We start from the raw sequence: 20,415 nt of genomic DNA on the forward strand, positions 1-20,415 counted from the left end.
CCGTGTTTTAAATGTTTGTGTTGTGCTCTTCCATTTCCTGGAGCGATTCTCTGTGTTCTCTTGTGTGTCCTTTTTGTTCCAAGCCTACAGCTCTCAGGGGAAAACTCAACAGGCCACAGGCTGGATACGTCCATGTGTTTGTGTGTATCTGAGTGTGTACGTGTTGGATTCCCCTGAGACTTGAGAAAGGAAGAGGAAGAGGAGATGGGTGGAAACAGGAAGAGGATGGTCACCTACTAACCTCCCTTCTCAGCAGCACATGCCCAGTCCACTGGGTTTGATGCAAAACTGACCCATACACTCACATTTAACAATGTACCATGACTTCCTAGGAATCATAAATAAATGCCCTTGAATCGGATATCAGACAGGTCTCAGGGAAGATTTCCAAAACTATTTGACAATCTGAGAAGCAGTTCTGATGGAGTTTACTGGCCCCTTACGGTGAAATGTACCTACAGAAAAAAATTAGGACTGAAAAGGCCATTAAAACTTTAAAGGATAAGGCTGGCAAAATCAACTATTCATTCATTTGCCCCTCAATACTTTTGACATCCCTAACTTGTTTCTGGCTCTCAGCCTCAAGCCCATTGGTTCCTACTAAAGATGTAAATCTTTAATAACATGTTGCAAACTTACGTCTCAAAAAAGGCTCAGTAGTGTCCTTAAGCAGCTATTATTATTGTTGGTTTGGGAATAATTAGCCAGCAGTTTATTATTTTTTAAACCTAATTTCCTACCACATACTAGGTATTTATTTTGTGCTGTAAAATGAAGTGCTACCACTGTGGTTCACCTGTGGGCCAAATATTCATTAAATGTGACTCATCATCAGCTGAAAAGACTACGACCATTGGTTTTTATTTTGTGATGTGATATCAATGTGCTTCGTGGTATGATACAGCACACAGTATGGTATTGTGCTGACCTGACACTAAATGTAAATGCATTCAAAAAAGTTAGTTCTTTAATTTAAGTCCAACTATTTAAAATGAGTTGGCATTGAGCAGGTAAGAGAATGAGATAAGGGAGAAGGTGATTGACAAAAGAATGGGGTGATAAAGCCTGAGACGGGCAAAAGGTTGAAGGTAGGCGTAGCGAACAGGGACAACAGAGGGGAAAGTAAAGGATAGCATGGCTGGGAGTGAAAGTGGTTTGACAAAAGAGATGGTTTAGAGGGGCTCTGGTGGGAACAGAGTTAGTTTGGAGGTCCCAGCTGAGGTCACATCCCCCGGCTGTGTTTTCATAAACTCCTGAGTCTCAGGGTAATCAAACAAAGCACCGGCACTCGTAACACTCGACCCAGATAGCAAACCTTGGAACCAAACCTCATTGCACAGAAACACCAAACCAGGAAGTGATGCAGCATCCTTCTCTCTTTTCCTCGTGCTTCCCATTTCCTAATAAAGGGTGGACGCTCACTCCTCTTTCCAACTTTTAGGGAACTTTACTCAAACTCGGCTACCACCACCACCACCTCCCCTTTCAGTCGAGTCATAAGGCCAGCTAAAACAACACAGGGAGACTCTCTCGGCTGGGTGTGGTGGCCTACAGAGCAACAGCTGGATCCTGTTGTTTCTCCTAGGACACTGACTGCTCGCCCTCTTTTTCAGGACAGGACTCCTGGGGTCCCTTGGGGTACTTCATTTTTGAATAAAATATTTAACCTTTTTTTTGCTCTCTTAGGATTGTTGTCCTTTCTAGGCACAATTCTTATCTGCCTTTCTCTGAACTGTTCACTGATTTTCTCAGAATGAAGCCCTTCCTTTTCAGGTACAGCTCTTAAACTGCCTTTGCCAAACTGACATATCCCCTCTCTCCCAGATCCTCTTCTCTCTTGGATTTCCTCTTGTTCTACATCTCTGTTCTTTCTCTCAGTTAATCCGTCAGTCCCCATCTCCCTCTTCCTTTCTCCCACTGTATCTCCTCCGGGGGCCCATTTCCCTCTGACACATTTCCTGTATACTAGAGAAGGTTATCAACACATTTTCATTGTCATGCAAGTGTTTCGTAACACAATACAAAGTTTCTCATACTTATTAAACAACTACAACATTAACAACACACTAAACAATTTAGCTTTGATTCATTTTCCAAATTACACAAGTATGACACTATAAACAATTTTATCATTATACTTATTTCTGACCATAATGAGGACACTGACATATGTTTTTGTATCACAATTGCTGTAAAATATAAAATAAGACCTTAACAGCTTGAAGCCTTCATTGAGCTCAGTTGTCTGGTGAGGCATTAGTGTGTGCAACCAGCATAAACTCTACCTAATGAACTAAATAACAGTAATGGCAATAACAGATCAACTTCAGAGGCTGTGTGTGTGTGTGTGTGTGTGTGTGTGTGTGTGTGTGTGTGTGTGTGTGTGTGCCAGTTCAGACCTGCCCTGAGTTTAATTAGAACTGTGAGTCAAAGCCAACTCATGTGTGGTCAGAGGAGCTATCAAACACTAGTAGGGCCCCATGTGCACAAGCACAAACACACTCACACATATGCAGACACACAGACACACACTCCCTCACGTGTAAAAAAACAACCTTCAAGAGAATAAAAATGATGAAATCATAACAGCGTTTTTTGCTTTCTTTCTCAATTGTTTCAGAGATCTCGTTTCTCAAAAAGGGACTGAGAGCAAATAACATTCAAATTAATCAATCTTTAGGAAGCAACAACCCTGACACACATTTAACACTTCAGAAATGCTAACTGTGTTAGATAATTTTGGAAAATGAAATCCCTGCACAGTAGATGATTGAACAAACCAAAACTATTTTCAACACAACACAAAAAGCATTCAGCCATCAGCTCTTGGACTTCACACTGGCCATACTGGAAACCATGCGGCTCAATGGGCTACACACAGATGTTCCTGAATAGTCAATAATAATAGAGTTGTTGTTTTTTTGTTTTTTTTTAGCTTAACTGAAGTGCGTCATTACAGCAATTTTGTTTTCGCGTGAAAATTAGGTCAGAGGGAATGATGCCAGTCACAGACATGTGTTCATTAGAAAAAGTGAAAATGAGGGCACAAACATGTACAGGCACATGAACACGTGTCATTTCTGTGAAGTGGGTGTGGTGTGTGTGTGTGTGTGTGTGTGTGTGTGTGTGTGTGTGTGTGTGTGTGTGAGTAATTATCTGAACCAGAGGCTTGATGCTATCACCGTCTTCAATGTGCTGGACAGAACAGCATCAGGGGGAAAAGATAAGAACTGGCATTGTGGCCGGATGTACATAGATGTGTGCATGAGAGTGTGTGTGTGTAAGAGAGTGTGTGCGTGTGAGTGTGTATATTTCTTTTTCAGGCCAGAGCTCCAGGGCAGATTACCTGTGAACGGCCAGTCGGGCAAGAATAAGGAATAAACAGTCCCACTCTCATTCTCGGACTCATAAAAATACTTTGACCAAGTTTAAATTTGTATGCACATACATGCTTATGCTTATTTAACCATTACTTAAAAAATACATTTTAAGATGAAATAGCTGTAATAATTGTCTTAGGGAGCCAAAATTGGTAATAGTGTAATATCATTATGTCACTTTATATTTAGAATTCATTTGTAGACTGCTGAGTGGGCCTTTGCTTATTATGTGTTCAGCTGACGCAAACAGTCTTAAATAAATTACATCAAGTGAATGTTACCTTGCAAAGTTCATGCCACAATAGCACATTAACAGGACACATTGTGTGTTTTACGTGCTGATAACACTGACTTCCTGAGATTTCAGTGAAATGATTTACTACCCCAACAGTATAGAGAGGGATACAGGTGCCACACAGTTAGGTAAACATCCTTTAAATTCTCTCTCTATCTGTGCAAGTGCACATTGTAGGCAGACAGTGTATGTAATGCTGTATTTACTTGGGGGTGGATGAGAAAAAGATTGTCAGTAGGATAACTTTCCAGAGTGGTAAAACTATTTCTCAATCTGGGCTCCCTGGATCACTTTTGAAACATGTACCTGAAACAACGTGCTCTCATCAATGAGTCCTTGCCTGTTCTTTAACACAAGGCTGTTTTGGCTGGACAGTATGTTGTGAGATATAAGTTGCGAGGCAATTAACAAAAACAGTAAATTATGCTTTTTTCAGTATTTCAATACCATGCCAACAACAAATAAATGGTAGACAACAAACATCACTAGAACATCTTCCCCGTGATTCAGATCTACTCCAAAATGTTATGGCTTCTTCTTTGGCGCACGCTACATCCACCTATTACATTTCATGAAAATCAGGCCAGTGGTTTTTCTGTAATCCTGCTGACAAAAACTAAAGATAGGCAAAACAAATAAACAAACTAAAATGAAAACATAACCTCCTTGGTGGAAGTAATTTGAAGAAAAATAAAAAAAAAAGTCGATGGCCTCTGACATTCTGTGAAACCACGAGTCGTTCAAAAGAGCTCTTTTTGTAAACAAGGTAAACATGACCCCATTTAAAGACATCAACAAAACGGGAAAAAAACACTGGCAAAAAAGCGGTTTTAGAAAGCCTTAAAATAAAGGTGGAAAGACATACAGGACATAAAATGTCATAATGTCCATATTAAGCCATCCATAACCTTGCTCCTCCATATGTATCTGAACTCCTTCACATCGCCGTCCCCTCCAGCTCCCTCAGATCCTCCTCCTCCATCCACCTCACTGTACCCCCAGCTCAACTTGTCAACATAGGGAATCGCCTTCAGCCGCTCTGCTCCCCAGCTCTGGAACTCACTCCCACCTGACCTCCGCAGTATTGACTCTCTCCCCCTGTTCAAAACCAGACTCAAAACCCACTCGTTCCAGCTTGCTTATTTGTAAATACACTGTTCCTGTCTTTTTTTAATTTATTTTTTCATACCTGTTTATACTTTTCTGTTCCCTGTATCTGTCTTTTATTGTCTGTAAAGTGATCTTGAGTGTTTAGAAAGGCGTTGTTAAATAAAATTATTATTATTATTATTATTATTAAAGACTGCTTTTCCATATTAAGCTGTACACTTTAGACAATAAGCCTTAGTAACTCTGTAGCAAAACACTCCCCATGATGTGTGAGTGAGTGATTGAGTGAGTGAGTGAGTCGACACACATACAGAAATAGTTGTTAAAAGCTACCGATGAGGAAGAAGAGTAGGAGCTAAACAGGGACAACAAGTCTTTTTCAAGGCAGTCATCTGTCTGTCTATCCGTGCATAAAGTCAGCTGCCAGACCAGAAGAAGGCATCACTCTGGACTGACTGGCGCCGTGAGGAGAGGCCATGTATAGGAGCAGGGCCACTGTAAGTTTTCCCACGTAGTGAAGAAAAGGTTAGCTTTATGGGTCCTGACTGATGAAAATAAGTCCCCTATGATTAATAATTGGTCATTCTGGACAGCTGTACTTGGTCACCGGTGTCCCCTTTGGCCCTAACCTAAAGTACACCCCTTACTGGCTCCAGCCCTGTTTACAAGTGTATTAATAATATAGAGCCCACCAAAGAAGTATCCCTCTGTAGTAGAGTAATGTGCTGGCCATATATATTTAAATCACATCAGCTGCTATTTTTCAAATTCTATATCTATTTAAACTCTGTTATCTCCGTACCACATATCTTAAAGGTTCAATGTCTAGGAATTTCACCCATCTAGCATTGAGATCATTTATGGCAATCAACTCTCTCACGCCGCGCCATTCCAAGTACGTATTACATCTACGGTAGCCTTCACGCTTCAAAAAGCTGGTCTTTAGCTCTTTTCAATATCCTTTTTCTTTTTCTGGGTGAAAAAGACGACTCATGTTCCTGAAATTTGGATTTTGAATATGTGTGGTCCTCCATGTTTCCTTCTTCAAACTTGCGGGGGCCGGGAAGCTACAGTACCCATTAGCAGATTAACAGCACTGCATTAGCAGAGTTTATCTTGCAACAGCAAAAACGCGGATGGCAAAGCAGTGTGTCCTGTACGTCCCTTACAGGCTAACGTTTTTCAAGATGGCGCATGAATATGGAGCGTCTACCCCCAGTTCATGCAAATGGAAATGGAAAATTGCAAGCCAATAGGAATACTTGGAATTAATGGTGGTGGTAAATATTTATGAAAAAGTTTGTGAACAGGCAACACCGATTTTGATAATGAACAAATAAACACATTACACACTGGACCTTTGAAAAATGCAAAATGAGACAAAAGAACAGGATACATCACTGTATATCTAAATATTAGTTCTTTTTTTTTAATACGTTCTGTATGTATCCAGGAGCCTCATGTATAAAAGACTGTGCAGCTTTCATACCAGAAGATGGCGTACGGCCAAAAATTGAAAAGTACCTATGCACAGAATTATTCACATGTATAAAACCAGGCGTATGCCAGGTCCTGCGCCCCTTTCCTTTATACATGACAAACAACGTGAAATGAGCGCACGTGAACGACCCACCACCCCCGCCTTGCCTCCTTCCATACATTAATATGGAAATGACTATAAATGCACCCCAACGTCATTTTTTGGACAATCACAACGGTAAATCCCGCTGCAGACAAAGATGGATCCATGCATCCCGCCTCCTCCTCCCCCTGCCATGGATGTCTGAGCATCACAGACAGACACTACTGCATTTTTCAGTGCCGATCCTTATGTTGCACAGTGAACAGATATATATATATATATATATATAAATATAATTGATATTTATCTATGGGAAATACACATGGATTTTTCATTCATTTCCCATCCTCGTGTTTGACAGCGGTTAAGTAGGCTACGGCTTAAACAGTTAGTAGTGTGAAATATGTGAAAAATGATCTACATAAATTATCAAGTATCAGCAAATGTAATTATGTAAGACGAACAAAATGCAAGACGTATGTCAACTGAAGTGGAAACTTTATTTTGTAATGCTTGGTGAGTTTTGGCACTTTTCACTTAGAATTCACCATGTTACAGAGCCAGAAATGACTTTGAGGATGGCGCGCACATTCTCACGTCAAGTTAATTTGTATAAATTACACCGTGTGCTGAAAAACAGCGTACGCAAGCTTTTTTGTGCGTACGCAACGTTTATACATGAGGCCCTTGGTTATTTATATATGACTGGTATTTTGCTTAAGATAGCACCCTATAATAATTGGAAACACAAGGCGGCTATGCTAGACTCATATTACCTCAGCTCCAGAAACGGAAAGGGGGGGGGGGGATTAAAGGAATGATGACATAGCTTGCCCACCTGACCAAAGTCCTGGATGAGTATCAGCCCTGACACAGAATGTGTGTTATTTCACAGATGATTTGTCGAACTCTGATGTCCATGAGCAATTTAGTCTTTTTCTTGTAACATGGTGAACAAATGGAGTTAAATAGGCCTATTGTAAACCTTCATTGAAAAACAGCTTGGTATAAAAGATCTAGTGCCTGTTTTATGATTTCAAGAACTAATTAAAAGAGTAAATTAAGTAAGTAAGTAATACTAAAACTGTTTGGACTGTCACAAAATGATAAACTAATTTTCAGCAAAAATTATTTGGATATGGACAGGTTTTTCTGAGTTTTCATCTTGATTGCCATTTTTTTACTACCTACTTCTATTTGAAATGTTTCATTTCTGTTTGTATAGGTTTGTCTCACTCTGACATCAGTCCGCCTCAACGACCTTTGTGTACATATAGTTTTTGGCCAGACGCTGTACTGCCCTGATGGCTCCTGAAGAAATGTGCACTAAGAGGGATGAAAATATAATGCAGACAAAGCTGAGAAATAAAAAATTATATTAGGACACAATAGAAGGTGAGTTAAAATCTGGAGTCGGGACAGTTGTCAGGTAAATGATTATTCACAAACATAGATATCCAGAAATCTACTACCAAAATATATTCCTAGCTACTGTATAAGGGAGCAAAACCTTCAAACACTCAGGAGAGGGTTAGGGAGGTCAACAAGGAAGGTTATACGTCAAGCCACAGACTGACACAAAGCTGCTGAATTTAGCCTGTAAAGAACTAGGAAGATTTAGACCAGCTATATATATATGATTACACATATATGTGCATGCGTGTGTGAGAGAGAAACTATGTACAGAAATGAAGCATAGGAGGTGTCTGTACATAGCTGACATGCATCTCTGCAAGTAGAGCACGCATTTATAATTAGCAGTGCAATAGATGTCAAACAGACATAGCTGGGATATATACCGGACATAAATACACACGTGCTTAGTACCAGTCATACATGGTGACATACGTGTGTCTGTGTGCACTTTGTTTGTCATTAGTATATATAAATATGCAAATATAACATGCAGTATGTGAGAAGAAATTATATACAGTACTTACTATATACATGTAATTCATTATTATTTTTACTTTATCAGTACGGAATGTCAACCTATTTTCCTAATAATTCCCTTGTAGATTTGGGCATCATATTTCTTGTTTTATTTAAACAACGTGGTAAACATTTATTAATTGAATTATAACATGACGAATTTGTGAGTGAACATGACCTAAACAATTATCAACATTTTTGTTAGTCAACTAACTTTAATTAACTTGTGTGTGCAGTTTTTCCAATTCATGTGACTGCTGTTAGTTTTAGGGACAAAGCACAAAGTTGTAGTTTGGGTTGGGGTGGCTGGTTCACAATCTGTCATCACATTTTGTGTAATAGAATCTGTAAGAATGCAAAGAAGAAAAGTTTGGGACTTTGATATGAAGAGACATAAAACGGGATGTTTTGAAAATATAACACAAAATGAATGTGATTTCATCAGAGCTTGAAATAAACGGAGTAAAAAAAAAAGGGAAATTATAACATACAACAATTCAAGGACAATGGTTGACAAAGGTTAATTACACATGATTTGGAATGAATGACATTTTTTTAACTGACGCTCCTTCCCCATTTTCTCTTTCTCTCAGTCTCACAGGAGGGTGCAGTGTGCTAATGAAAAAGCAGACCATCCCTTGGTCCATCTGGTAATAATTGTAGCATGTAGCAACCGTAGCTGTGTTTGGATAAAGCTCTGACATACATGGGGCCCTCTGACGCTCTAGTGTGTGTGTGTGTGTGAGTGAGAGTGTGTGTTGTGTGTTTATGTGGGGTTGAGAAAGAGAGGGAGGGGAAAAAGGAGGGAAAGAGCATACAATATGACTGTGTGTGTGTGTGTGTGTGTGTGTGTGTGTGTGTGTGTGTGTGTGTGTGTGTGTGTGTACGTGCTTGGGTGCGTGCGTTCGTGCATGCTTTGGTGTTTTCAAAGCTGCTGGGTAATGAGCCAACATAACTTAAATCAACTTTATCATCAGCACACTGTTTTACGTAGAGAAGCACAGAGCAGAACAGGGTCAAGCGTGGGTGGTTGGGTAACCTCTACTCCTTTGGCGCATTAGCATGACTCAAGGTGATGATGATTAAGTGGCATCTGATGACGCACAGATTGCAATTGAAAAGACAAACACACAGATCTGGACTAACAGAGGTGTCTATATATTACACTAGCTCTGCATACTGGAATCAGGCCCAAATGAAGACTGTGTAAAGACCAAGGATTTTTACCAAGGCACGGGTTATCTTAAAAATGGTACTTGGAAGTCCAGTATGATTCAAACTTTGATTTTGTAAAACCAAAATACTTAGCTGGTCATTGGAGGAGAATTTGCCCTGAAACTACATCACCATGCATATGACTCTCCAAACTGTAAATGTGCCTTGTTTACCTGTTGAGCAAGACTCTGATCTCATGTGATGCTCTGGATATCAGGAGTATCAGCTAAAAAACTAATAGGATGCCCCAGACTCCAAGGAGTCCTTGACCTGGATACTTCCAGGAAGGTCTCATTTCAGTACGGATTGAGGTAGTTTTACAATGATTTCATTTCAAAATATGACAGTGGGACGATCATGTTGCAAAAACCCAGGTTACACCCTCAACAGTGTGCACAAATACAACTATATTAAAACCTTCTCTGTGTTAACGAGTTCTCTACTGAATCTTACAGGACCTCCATTTGTGCCAACTAGAAAAGGGGTTTTGGTCATAAAACGGTTAAGAAAACATTATACTAAATAATAAAATGTTGAGTTTGATGGCAATTGTACAACTTCATGTTAATAACTTGTCATTTTAGTGAAATAAAATGTCACAAGATCAAACCAAATAAGGAAAATAGTGTGACAAGTGACACATTATTCACAAAGTTCAATGCAAATGTTTTAATCTTGTGACTTACTGGCAGCACAGTTGGAGTAGGTGGAAGGGAACATGATCTCTGCAGAAAGACCCTTTGTGCTGAGAGGGTCACACATCCTCTGTACGGGGCATTCACATTTAGTCAGAATACTGTGTGCAGGAACACATACAGGCTAGCAAACAGAATCCCTTACTGAAAATGATGATAGCAATACATAATATAAAGAATGACCAATGATTGTGGGCTTCGTCTGATATCACATTATTATACAAGTATGACGATACAGTAACCACAGGCATACATTTTTTCAATTTTACTAACCCAATGTATTAAGTGGTTTACAGTAATCCAAGTTACTTTAGAGCATGGCGTGGTATAATAATAATACATTTTATTTGTATAGCACCTTTCAGTTGATGTATGGCATCTTTCGTTGATCTGAATAGGCCAATGAGTGTCATCTAATCTGGTTCCAACGTGGTATCATGACTTTACGTAAACCTGCACGCTACTTTCCTGAAGCAAAGTGGTGTGTTATCTGTACGCATTTTGAGTTATGCGTGTATGTCTACACTGTATTGCTGCATACAGCGGATGGCAATCTGCAACTTCACAGCGTAAACAAACACGTCATTTTCTAACGTGGCGTGTTATCGTGAGGCTACGATTGGGTTTAGGAAACGTCACACACGAGTTTAGGAAAAGAAGAAACAGATTGGTTTAGGAACAAACGTGGAAAATAAACCTCACACTTGGGACACAAAGCACATGCCACATGCAGGACACAATCCCTGCTCTCCTGTCCTGAGTTTTACCCATCCTCTATCCCGACCAAATTTCCTAAAGGGATGTTTGGCCTTTTATACTTCTCGCTACGGGGTCAATTCACACACTCATGAGGTAATGTAACTCATTGAAGACCAAACGGCGTTCATAAACACGCTAAAATGCCAGTGTGCATCTTGATAACATGCCAATATGGCATACGAATGCCATTTCATGAGATCAGTGCAATGGTGCAATTTTGCACCACTGATTCATAGGTATTCCACAGAAAATACCAGATGTGTTTCCATGTGTTTTCCAGATTAAAACGTATAATTTGTAAAGTATTACCTTGAAACAAAAGGGAAATATTTGGAACACAAAAGGTGGATACATTTCAGCATTATAATATGGTAATTACCAATTTTAAATTCCAAGAAGTTTTATCTAATTTGGAAGGTATTCCGCTGATAGTAGACTAAAATACTGTAAAAAAACATCTACATATATTACCCCATTATTATTATTATTATGTTATTACAATATATAACTATATTACCACTACCCAGATATACATATGGTTATCATCAAACCCATTCCTAGTTAACACATTGGTAATTGCATGTTATTACATCTGTGACCTTCTTATCACCTTATTACCCCAGTATTACATCTTACTACTGTGATTTATTACCCAGTTATTACTTTGGTAATTACAAGTTATTACCTATATATTACCTCTTAATTATCACACTGTTACATCACTATTACCATATTATTACTGTGGTGGAATGTAAAGTGCTACCCAGATACAACTACTGTAGTATGCAAGGGAAACTGGCCATACCAAATTTAGAATAAAAGGGGGAAAAGTCCAGTACAAGTACAGATCATGCCATGAATATTTAAAATGGTTTGTCATGTTTGCTTTTCCTCGCCTAGCTCATGAAACAAAAGATGCAGCATGTTGCATGATAAACTTTAAAATATACAGTATGTATCTAATTTGTCAGATGCCAGATTCATAGTACATTTTCCACTCTGCCATACACCAAACAGAGTTTTTATCTCACAAAGAAGCCATTCACACGGATTTGTACACACACGCAGCTCTCAGTCAGTCTAAACTATTACCATACCCCCCAAACCCTGTTGTGACCGCATAAAAAGTAGTTCTCAGGTTTCAAACTTGCCCAAAATAGGCCATAACTACATAGTACTGCTATCTGGTGACATAGATTACAGTTTAGAATGGTTACACAAACTTGAACACGCAAAAACACACACAGATACACACGGTCTGTAATGAATTCAGTATCATACTTTAGGGCAAGAAGAAAGCATTGTTAAAAATAACCATTTAAATCCACTGTAATCCATGCACTAACATGTTATAGTACATAACCACTTGTAGTGTGTTTCTGATGAGTCATTAGGCTGACACATACTTTAGAAATCCCAAATCTACAGTACGCCTAAATTAAGGATACAGGAAAAACTTTCTTAAAGCGATGACACGTTCAAAAAGTCAGTAGAAGTAGTAGAAGTGGATTAGATAATCATTATCCAATGATGACTCATAGCTGTAAACAATTCCAAAAAGTTCATAAAAAAGGTATCCCACAAGAACCTTTTAAACCCTTCATTTTTACATTGAGAATTATAATTATTTTGGGCCGGTACTTCTTTAAATATGGGTTAGTGGGTTCCCGCATGAAATAAGTAATAATATGCTTTCAGGAGCGGGAGAAGAACTTTTGTCCCTTCCTGGAATAGGAAAAAAACTGAAAGGGACGTCCTCCAAGTGCGGTAGTTTTTGGAATAGCTAATCTGTGTTCAGGAAACAGGCGCTAAGACTTCTGGCGCTAGTGGGCTGAGCAATCAAAACAATCTCTCCATCTTCTGATTGAGGAGAGTGGGACCTACGCCAGACTCTTCAACACACTTCATTAAAGGAGAGTGGGGGTTGAATTGAGAGGGGATGGAACAATCGTAATAGAGAAAATGATAGGGGATGAGTTAAAGATATATATATACACATACACACATACATACATACACTTATATAAATATATTTCTTCTTCACTTGCTCATACTTTCTCTTTAATCTCCTGTATGCCCTGTTTTGTGTTCAATTCATGCTTCGACTCATCGTTTTTACACACCGTTTCTCTTATCTACACTCCATTTCTCCTCCTTTCCCTCGTGTGTCCTTGCTTTTCTCTTCTCCCCTCCTCCATATGTGTGTTATGAGTAGGAGTTGGGGAGAAAGTACGTGGGATTTTCCCACAGCTCGGCATAGCCACACATGCGCGCACGCACACACACACACACACACACACACACACACACACACACACACACACACACACACACACACACACACACACACACACACACACACACACACACACACACACACACACACACACACACACACACACACACACACACACACACACACACACACACACACACACACACTTCTCCCTCCACTCCCTCTGTCTCATGTCAGCGAGGAGTCTTGAGGAAAACCACCCATATTTTACCACCAAGTATTCTGGATGTTTGTTGGAACTTTTGCCGCTCGTCGTTCCATAGACATAAACTGTGTGCTGCTATGACAACAGAATAATTAAAACAAGGTTACAGGACCAAATATATCTCTGCCTTTGAATTAAAACAGTGTAGCTCCAATTAAACGTTTAATTTGAGAAGTCCTACTAATGAAATTCTTACAAAAGGCTTTTGGGTTTTCTTCCCCTTATTTGGGGCCAGGTCATGGCTCCAGCAGGCTAAGCAAAAAAAAAGTCCTTCTCCACAGCTATGATGTCCGATTCCTGAGGCATTCCCAGGCAGGAAGGAATATTGAATTATATGTAGATACATCTACATTACCGGCACAAAGCAGAGATTTAATACTGAGATGACCAAAGTGGACACACTCTATTACTTAGCTTTGCCTAAAGATGTTGCCCATGAAAATCACAACCACCACATTGGTGAAGTCCAATGCCCACTAAAGATGTAATGGACTGACATTTCATCTGCTCCTGTCAGCTTGCCTTTGCATTGCTTTTTATGTTTATTAGGGACCATTGCCAGAAAGATGGTCAAGGCCTCCCCCAAATCCTCTGTCTCCTTTGCAAAGTGCATGTCAAGTGTGTCAGGTCAGCAGCTCCAAGGAGGGGCCCCTTTTTCCCTATTATGGACAATGCTATAATTATTAGGTGTCATATTCCTGTATCTCTCTCTGTCTCATTCCCTCTCCCCCTACCATTTGAGGGAGAAGGCCGCCCACCAAAAACTAGGGTCTGCCTGAGGTTTCTGTCTGTTAAAAGGAAGTTTTTCTTTGCCACTGTCGCACCAACTGCATGCTCCAAATGCTGTAAGGTGTCCTGAGATAATGTCTCTTGTGATTTGACATTATAAATAAAATAGAACAACCATCAGAATGTTTGTATCCTTGTCCATGGGGCTTGGTACATGTGGACACTGCACCCTGTGTCTCATAGTGCACCAGGTTTTGTGTATATTTTTGAGCAGGTGTATATGAGTGTGATTTACCTCTGCAGCCTGTGTCTCCTGGTGTAACAGTGTCAGCCCTGTCAGGTCCTCCAGGAATGAGTGGGAAGAGTTAAAAACCTTGGACAGGAAGTTGAAACCTTCCCTCTCATAGTGGTCCAGGACCTGGACACAAAAAACATAAACACAGTCCAATTCAAGGTGATTTAAAAAAAAAAATGGAATGTATATTGATAGGATAACAACATATCTTTCTGACTCAAGGTGCATATTGAGTATCAAAGCATGGAGCCTTTTACGCTCTTCATTAAAATCAATGTGTAAACAACAGTTGACCAGCATAACAATCACTTCTCGAATGATTTTGGACATACAGAGTACACCCTTGACAAAAATGACAAAATGAGAGAAAATTAAGAAGCTGTATTGTGTGTGTTACTGAGGCGTATAGGATAAATGCTATACATTACTACACTACAGCAAGTTATAAACTTTATTGGAGGATGCGTGAAGATAATTAAAACATTTTTTTTGTAATTTTCCTAAAAGGTCAGCTTCACGTTACAAGAGTAAAAAAGGTTAACAAACATACTTTCAAGTAAAACTTTACGTATTGTCGAGACATTTCTAAAAGCATTTGTTTTTCAGCAAACATTAGATGCTTGGTTGAAGCCCTTTTTGGGTCCGATGTGTACACTTTGAGTTTAAATCAAAAACATGATATGGCAAAGAGCAAAATTCTCTTAAAAGCAAATAATAATAATAATCTTTTGATGGTTTAAAATTAAAATGCACCCTTGTTGCTCTGGTCCATAAGCACAACCGGTGAAACGCCACAAACCCAGCATTTCTGAATTTCTGACATGTTTACCTTGATCTTAAATACCAGTACCGACTTCAAATACCCACACCTACTTTGCCTACTTTGACACACACACACACACACACACACACACACACACACACACACACACACACACACACACACACACACACACACACACACACACACACACACACACACACACACACACACACCTCAACTACCTTCCTAAGCTTGGCCAAGCCTTTCATGGATGCCCAAAGACCCTCCTCTGCAGGTGTAGGGTTACATCTACCTCAGACATCAACACAGTGTGTGTATCAACGTCTGTGCATGTTTGTGTGTGTGTTCGCAGACTGACCTGGCGTCCAACCTTGGAGCCAGACACACCGCACACAATACACACTGATGTGTCACTCGTTCATCTTTTCAAGCTCTCTTTTCTTTCCTTCCTTCTCTTTTATTTCTTTGATTCTTCCATCCATAGGATCTGTTACATGAGACGCCAACGGCCAAACCCCACTTTGTTGAAATATAGATTCTCATCATGACACAGAAAGCCACTTGAAACAGTGATGAACTTGTGATGAAGTTAATAAAGTCCCTCCAAGCAATGCATATAGACATAAAGTTACACCCTTGACTATGTCCATATCAACAGTAGACATACAAGTAAATTATTAAGCTTAAAATACCATATGAAAAATGTTGCCAACTCAAATCAGATGGGGTTGTGAATTATGACCAGAAAGTTGTACTTACATCAAATTCTGTATGTATTTAGAGATTCTAATTTTACAAAGTTGGGTGTTTGTCACGCTTACATGCACAGAACTGAAGAGATCTGAATCATTTACAAGGTTTTGCAGTGGTAATCAGGCACTGATGGATTTCAGTTGTGATTGTGTGTGGATAGCTACAATTTAGACAAGCTACAAACAATCCTCAACATCTGGATTAGATGGTGTGCTACACATATGTACACACACGTACATGTGCACTTATTGTAAGCTTCCTTCCTTATAGAGCCACATAAATCTCGACCCTTTAGCTTTATTTGACAATAGTGATGACTTCTTTTTGAAGTTGTTTGTGGGTCCATAATGTGTATATATAGGCTGTGTGTGTTTGTACATAAATTGGGTGGTCCTGGTGGTTTAATAAGAACAGAGTTTACTGTTATACATCAAATTATACATGTTTGCACTGACAATCACTATGTGACAGTCAGGACAAATAAGGGACTGATGCATAAGGTTGAAGGTTCTAGGTTAGTGGCTTTGCCATGATGTGACACTTACAGTACACTATGAGTAAACATTTCCTGGTGATTAAACAGCTTTGACTTTCCCCTCTTAACATGTATGGTCTACATGCCAGGTTAAACATTTGCTTTGAAAACACTCCATGCTGAGTCAGTGAGTAACCATTAAGGCCTTATTCAACACAGTAAAATAAAATATTAAGACTTAGTTATTCAAAATGAGACATTTGCAGGATTTGCCTCTTGTGTGAAATAATTGCTGGTATATAATATATGTAAATATTAAATATGTTCCACTGCTGGATTGCTTGTTTTGTCCAACAACTTTAATTTGGAAATAATAAATAAGGTTACCAAACTGCAAGCTCAACAGGTATAAATTCTCATGTGTGCCACTTTCAGTCAAACTAATGAATAATAACAGATAAGGTGAGCACATATGAGCATTTTGGTTGCAGTGATGTATGTGTTTTATCTTATTACTTGGGCGTGATGGTGCTGAAGTTAAGCATAGGTAATATTTCTGGTATTTACCACTATGGTTGTTGGATGTGCAACATCTGATAGGGTACTGGTGCAATATTTTCAAATTGATATGGTAGTGTGCAATTATGCATTTGGGAATTGCGTAATATATAACTTATATGCCACAGCATGAGTTAATGGGAAATGTGCAATATAGGTAGAATTAAGTGCAATAAATTATGTTTTAATTAAAACAGTGCAATATGAGGGGGACGATGTGTTGTGGGTTCTCTTCTCAGTGGGTGTGAGGGAAGGTAGCGGGGGTCTGGTGTGAGGTTTATCAGTTTATTTACGTACTGAATCAGATATTGTATGATTATGTTTCCATGTATGCTTGCTGTGTGTTTGTGTGGGTTTATGTGTGATGGGTCGCCATTTTCGGTTCTCTCGACTGCCCAAGACAAATTTCTCCGATGGGACACAAGAAAGATTGATCTTATCTTAATACAGCAATTCCTCACATTTGGAAAGTTACACCAAAAAATATATTTGGCATTTTTGTTTTATTATCGACTTAAACAATTAATAGATTATCAAATTGTTACCCATTCCTTGTCTGTCAATCAACTAATCAATTAAATTACTAATTGTTTTGACATTAAAATGTATAATTACGCAAATTTAGAGGGCTATAAATACCACTTTACTTGTACACAAAATTTTGAGCCTTGGTTTTAGTGTAGTGGTAAAAATCCTGTGTATTTCACATCCATAAAAATTGTATGGGATAAATGCTGGATCCAACATTAAAGTACAATACAATTAAGTACAATAGAAAAGTACCTAAACATTATTAAATTAAATTCTTTACCATCTGCGACATAAGGACAAACTGTAAGTATAAAACCGTCCCTTGTTATTAAAAAGTTCAGAAGGAAGAAATACCTTCACAGAGAAAACATTGAGCTGTGTTAGTGACAAGTTCAGCATCTTTTTAAACACTGCAAGTAAAAAATGTTTTTGCTATTAATAGTGGTAGCGTACTTCGCAGTGTTAGTACAAGTAGTTGTAGTAAGAGGTGTCTGGCATGGTTTAAGACAAAGCCACGTCAGCTGTGATTTACTCTCTGGCGTGCAGTTTTATTGGCTCCCAGCCTGAGAAAGAGTTAGCGCACACACACACACCAACACACACAACCACACCACACACACACACAACACCCACACACACACAACACACACACACACACCACACAAACACACACACACACACACACACACACACACACACACACACACACACACACACACACAACACACACACACACAGTAAAAAGCCCCCACTCCTACAGCCAGCAGAAGGCTGAATGTTTGTTTCCATAGTGACCTGGCAGCACACCGTGACTGTGGCAGGAATACACACAAGACAGACACACGCACACTTGCATGCACAAACGACACACCACACACAAACACACACACACCCACACGCACGCGCGCGAACAACACACACACACACACACACACACACACACACACACACACACACACACACACACACACACACACACAACACACACACACACACACACACACACACCACACACAAACACACACACACCACACACACACAATCCTACAGTGAACAGACTGATGGATGGACAGAGGGACACACAAAGGGAGTAGAGAAATGGGGGAGGGAGAACAGGAAGGGAGAGAAGGTAATGCAGAAAAGAGGACAAGAGGAGACGTAAATGGGAGGAGGCTGGTAAAAAAGAAAAGACTGAAAGACAGATAAGCAAATGCAGAACAGAAAGGGAAAATGTGTGGGCGGGATTAACGGAATCAAAACATATTCACCATTTTCACTACACAACCTTAATCCTTGCCTCACTAAAGGATTGTCTTTCCCAGTTCATGTTGTTCATTGTTCCTGACTACACAGGCTTTACCCCCAAATCCCTATCAAACCTTATGAACCCTCCACACAGACAGAATAATCTCATCAGTCACACAGGAAGAAACATGACACCTTAAAGTGGATTGAAACTTCAACTTTTTGTTTTTTTTCCAGAAGCAGTGTAGGTGGGGTAAAACTTTAAACTTTAGCCAGCCAGCCAGCCGCCCACCCCCCCCACCTCTTGGTTTCTCTCTCTCTCTCTCTCTTCACATGAAAGTGATAGATTTGGGGCTTTATGACCTCTTTATAGAAACAAAGACTGCATTGAGATCAGGGGAGAAAGAGAGAGGGAACCAGTCCTCCACTCTTTGCAACACCCTTTCTTCAGCCCTGCACTTCCTCTCTTTATCCCCCCACCCTCCCCAATCTTGCTTTCCCCCTCTTTTTTTACTTTCTCCCTCCCAAACTTGTGGTCCCCCGCTGGTCTTACCCCAATGTACACCAACCAATCACATTGATGGACACTCTTAACCACAAGGCCACCTGGGGCAATGAGTGGCCAATTGGCTGTGGACCAATGACAACGCAGTAAAAAGACACAAAGGCAATTTCTCGTAGCCTGCTTGGCTCATTTGGGATATGTGGACCCTTCAACAACCCATCTTTACACACGCACATACAGCAGTGGGAGCTAATTCCACTCATACGACAGTTACTGACATCAATGAACAACTGCTGCCTGATTATTACCACATGGTTTTGTGTGTGTGTGTGTGTGTGTGTGTGTGTGTGTGTGTGTGTGTGTGTCTTCAGTATTCCTCAAGGAACAACATTTCAACACAGCTCCACTGACTTAACAATGTGGAAACAGGAGAGATGGGAATCCCCCTATTTCTGCTAAGGCTGCAATTTGTGTTTCAAAACACTGTTGCTACATAGTAACATAATCTAATCTGATAAGTAAAACAGAACCTGCATCTATGTGTCATTCTTTCTTTTACTGTCAAAACAGTCTTTTTAGTAAATGGTATTTTACAAGTTGAAAACACATAATTTCAATTATTCAGTTATTATATATGCTACTTACAACGGGTGAGCAGGCAGTGCATTTGTCAAAGGCCAGGCTTGCAGGCAGGACATTGTCAAATCTCGAAAGAAACCCTCGGATCTGTTGAAGAGAAATCAACACGTCAAACACTGGACATTAAGTTTTCAGTTTGTGAGAATAACGTACCCTTGATATCTTAATTCTTTGTAAGGAAAAGTAAATAGAACGGTACAAAAGAAGTAAACATTGGAGATAGTTCAATATGTAATGTTTTCTACATTTTAAAAGCATGCTAAGAGCGCCCTCTGGCGCCAGAGAGGCTACCTTTTTCAGTGAAACATTTTCATCACACCTTTCACTACTGAAAGCTTTTACTCCTATTTATGGATACAGTGATCATAGTTAATTATCATGATTACTGTCTAAATAACACACACACACACACACACACACACACACACACAC

The 20,415-nt window shown here is 39.6% G+C and overlaps 1 protein-coding gene across 3 annotated transcripts in view; it reads right to left on the bottom strand.

The window, feature by feature from the left end:
* atg7 (ATG7 autophagy related 7 homolog (S. cerevisiae)) overlaps positions 1–20,415 on the bottom strand; it is a 61,848-nt gene that overhangs the window by 10,736 nt on the left and 30,697 nt on the right. For all 3 annotated transcript variants that reach the window (XM_032512795.1, XM_032512794.1, XM_032512796.1), the window contains 2 exons: positions 19,990–20,070; positions 14,494–14,616 (listed from right to left, as the gene is read on the bottom strand). In XM_032512795.1, the coding sequence (XP_032368686.1) occupies positions 14,494–14,616; positions 19,990–20,070 (204 nt within the window). The remainder of the gene's footprint in view (positions 1–14,493; positions 14,617–19,989; positions 20,071–20,415) is intronic.

The sequence above is a fragment of the Etheostoma spectabile genome, chromosome 4 (assembly GCF_008692095.1).
Source record: "Etheostoma spectabile isolate EspeVRDwgs_2016 chromosome 4, UIUC_Espe_1.0, whole genome shotgun sequence".
Taxonomy (NCBI): Eukaryota; Metazoa; Chordata; class Actinopteri; order Perciformes; family Percidae; genus Etheostoma; species Etheostoma spectabile.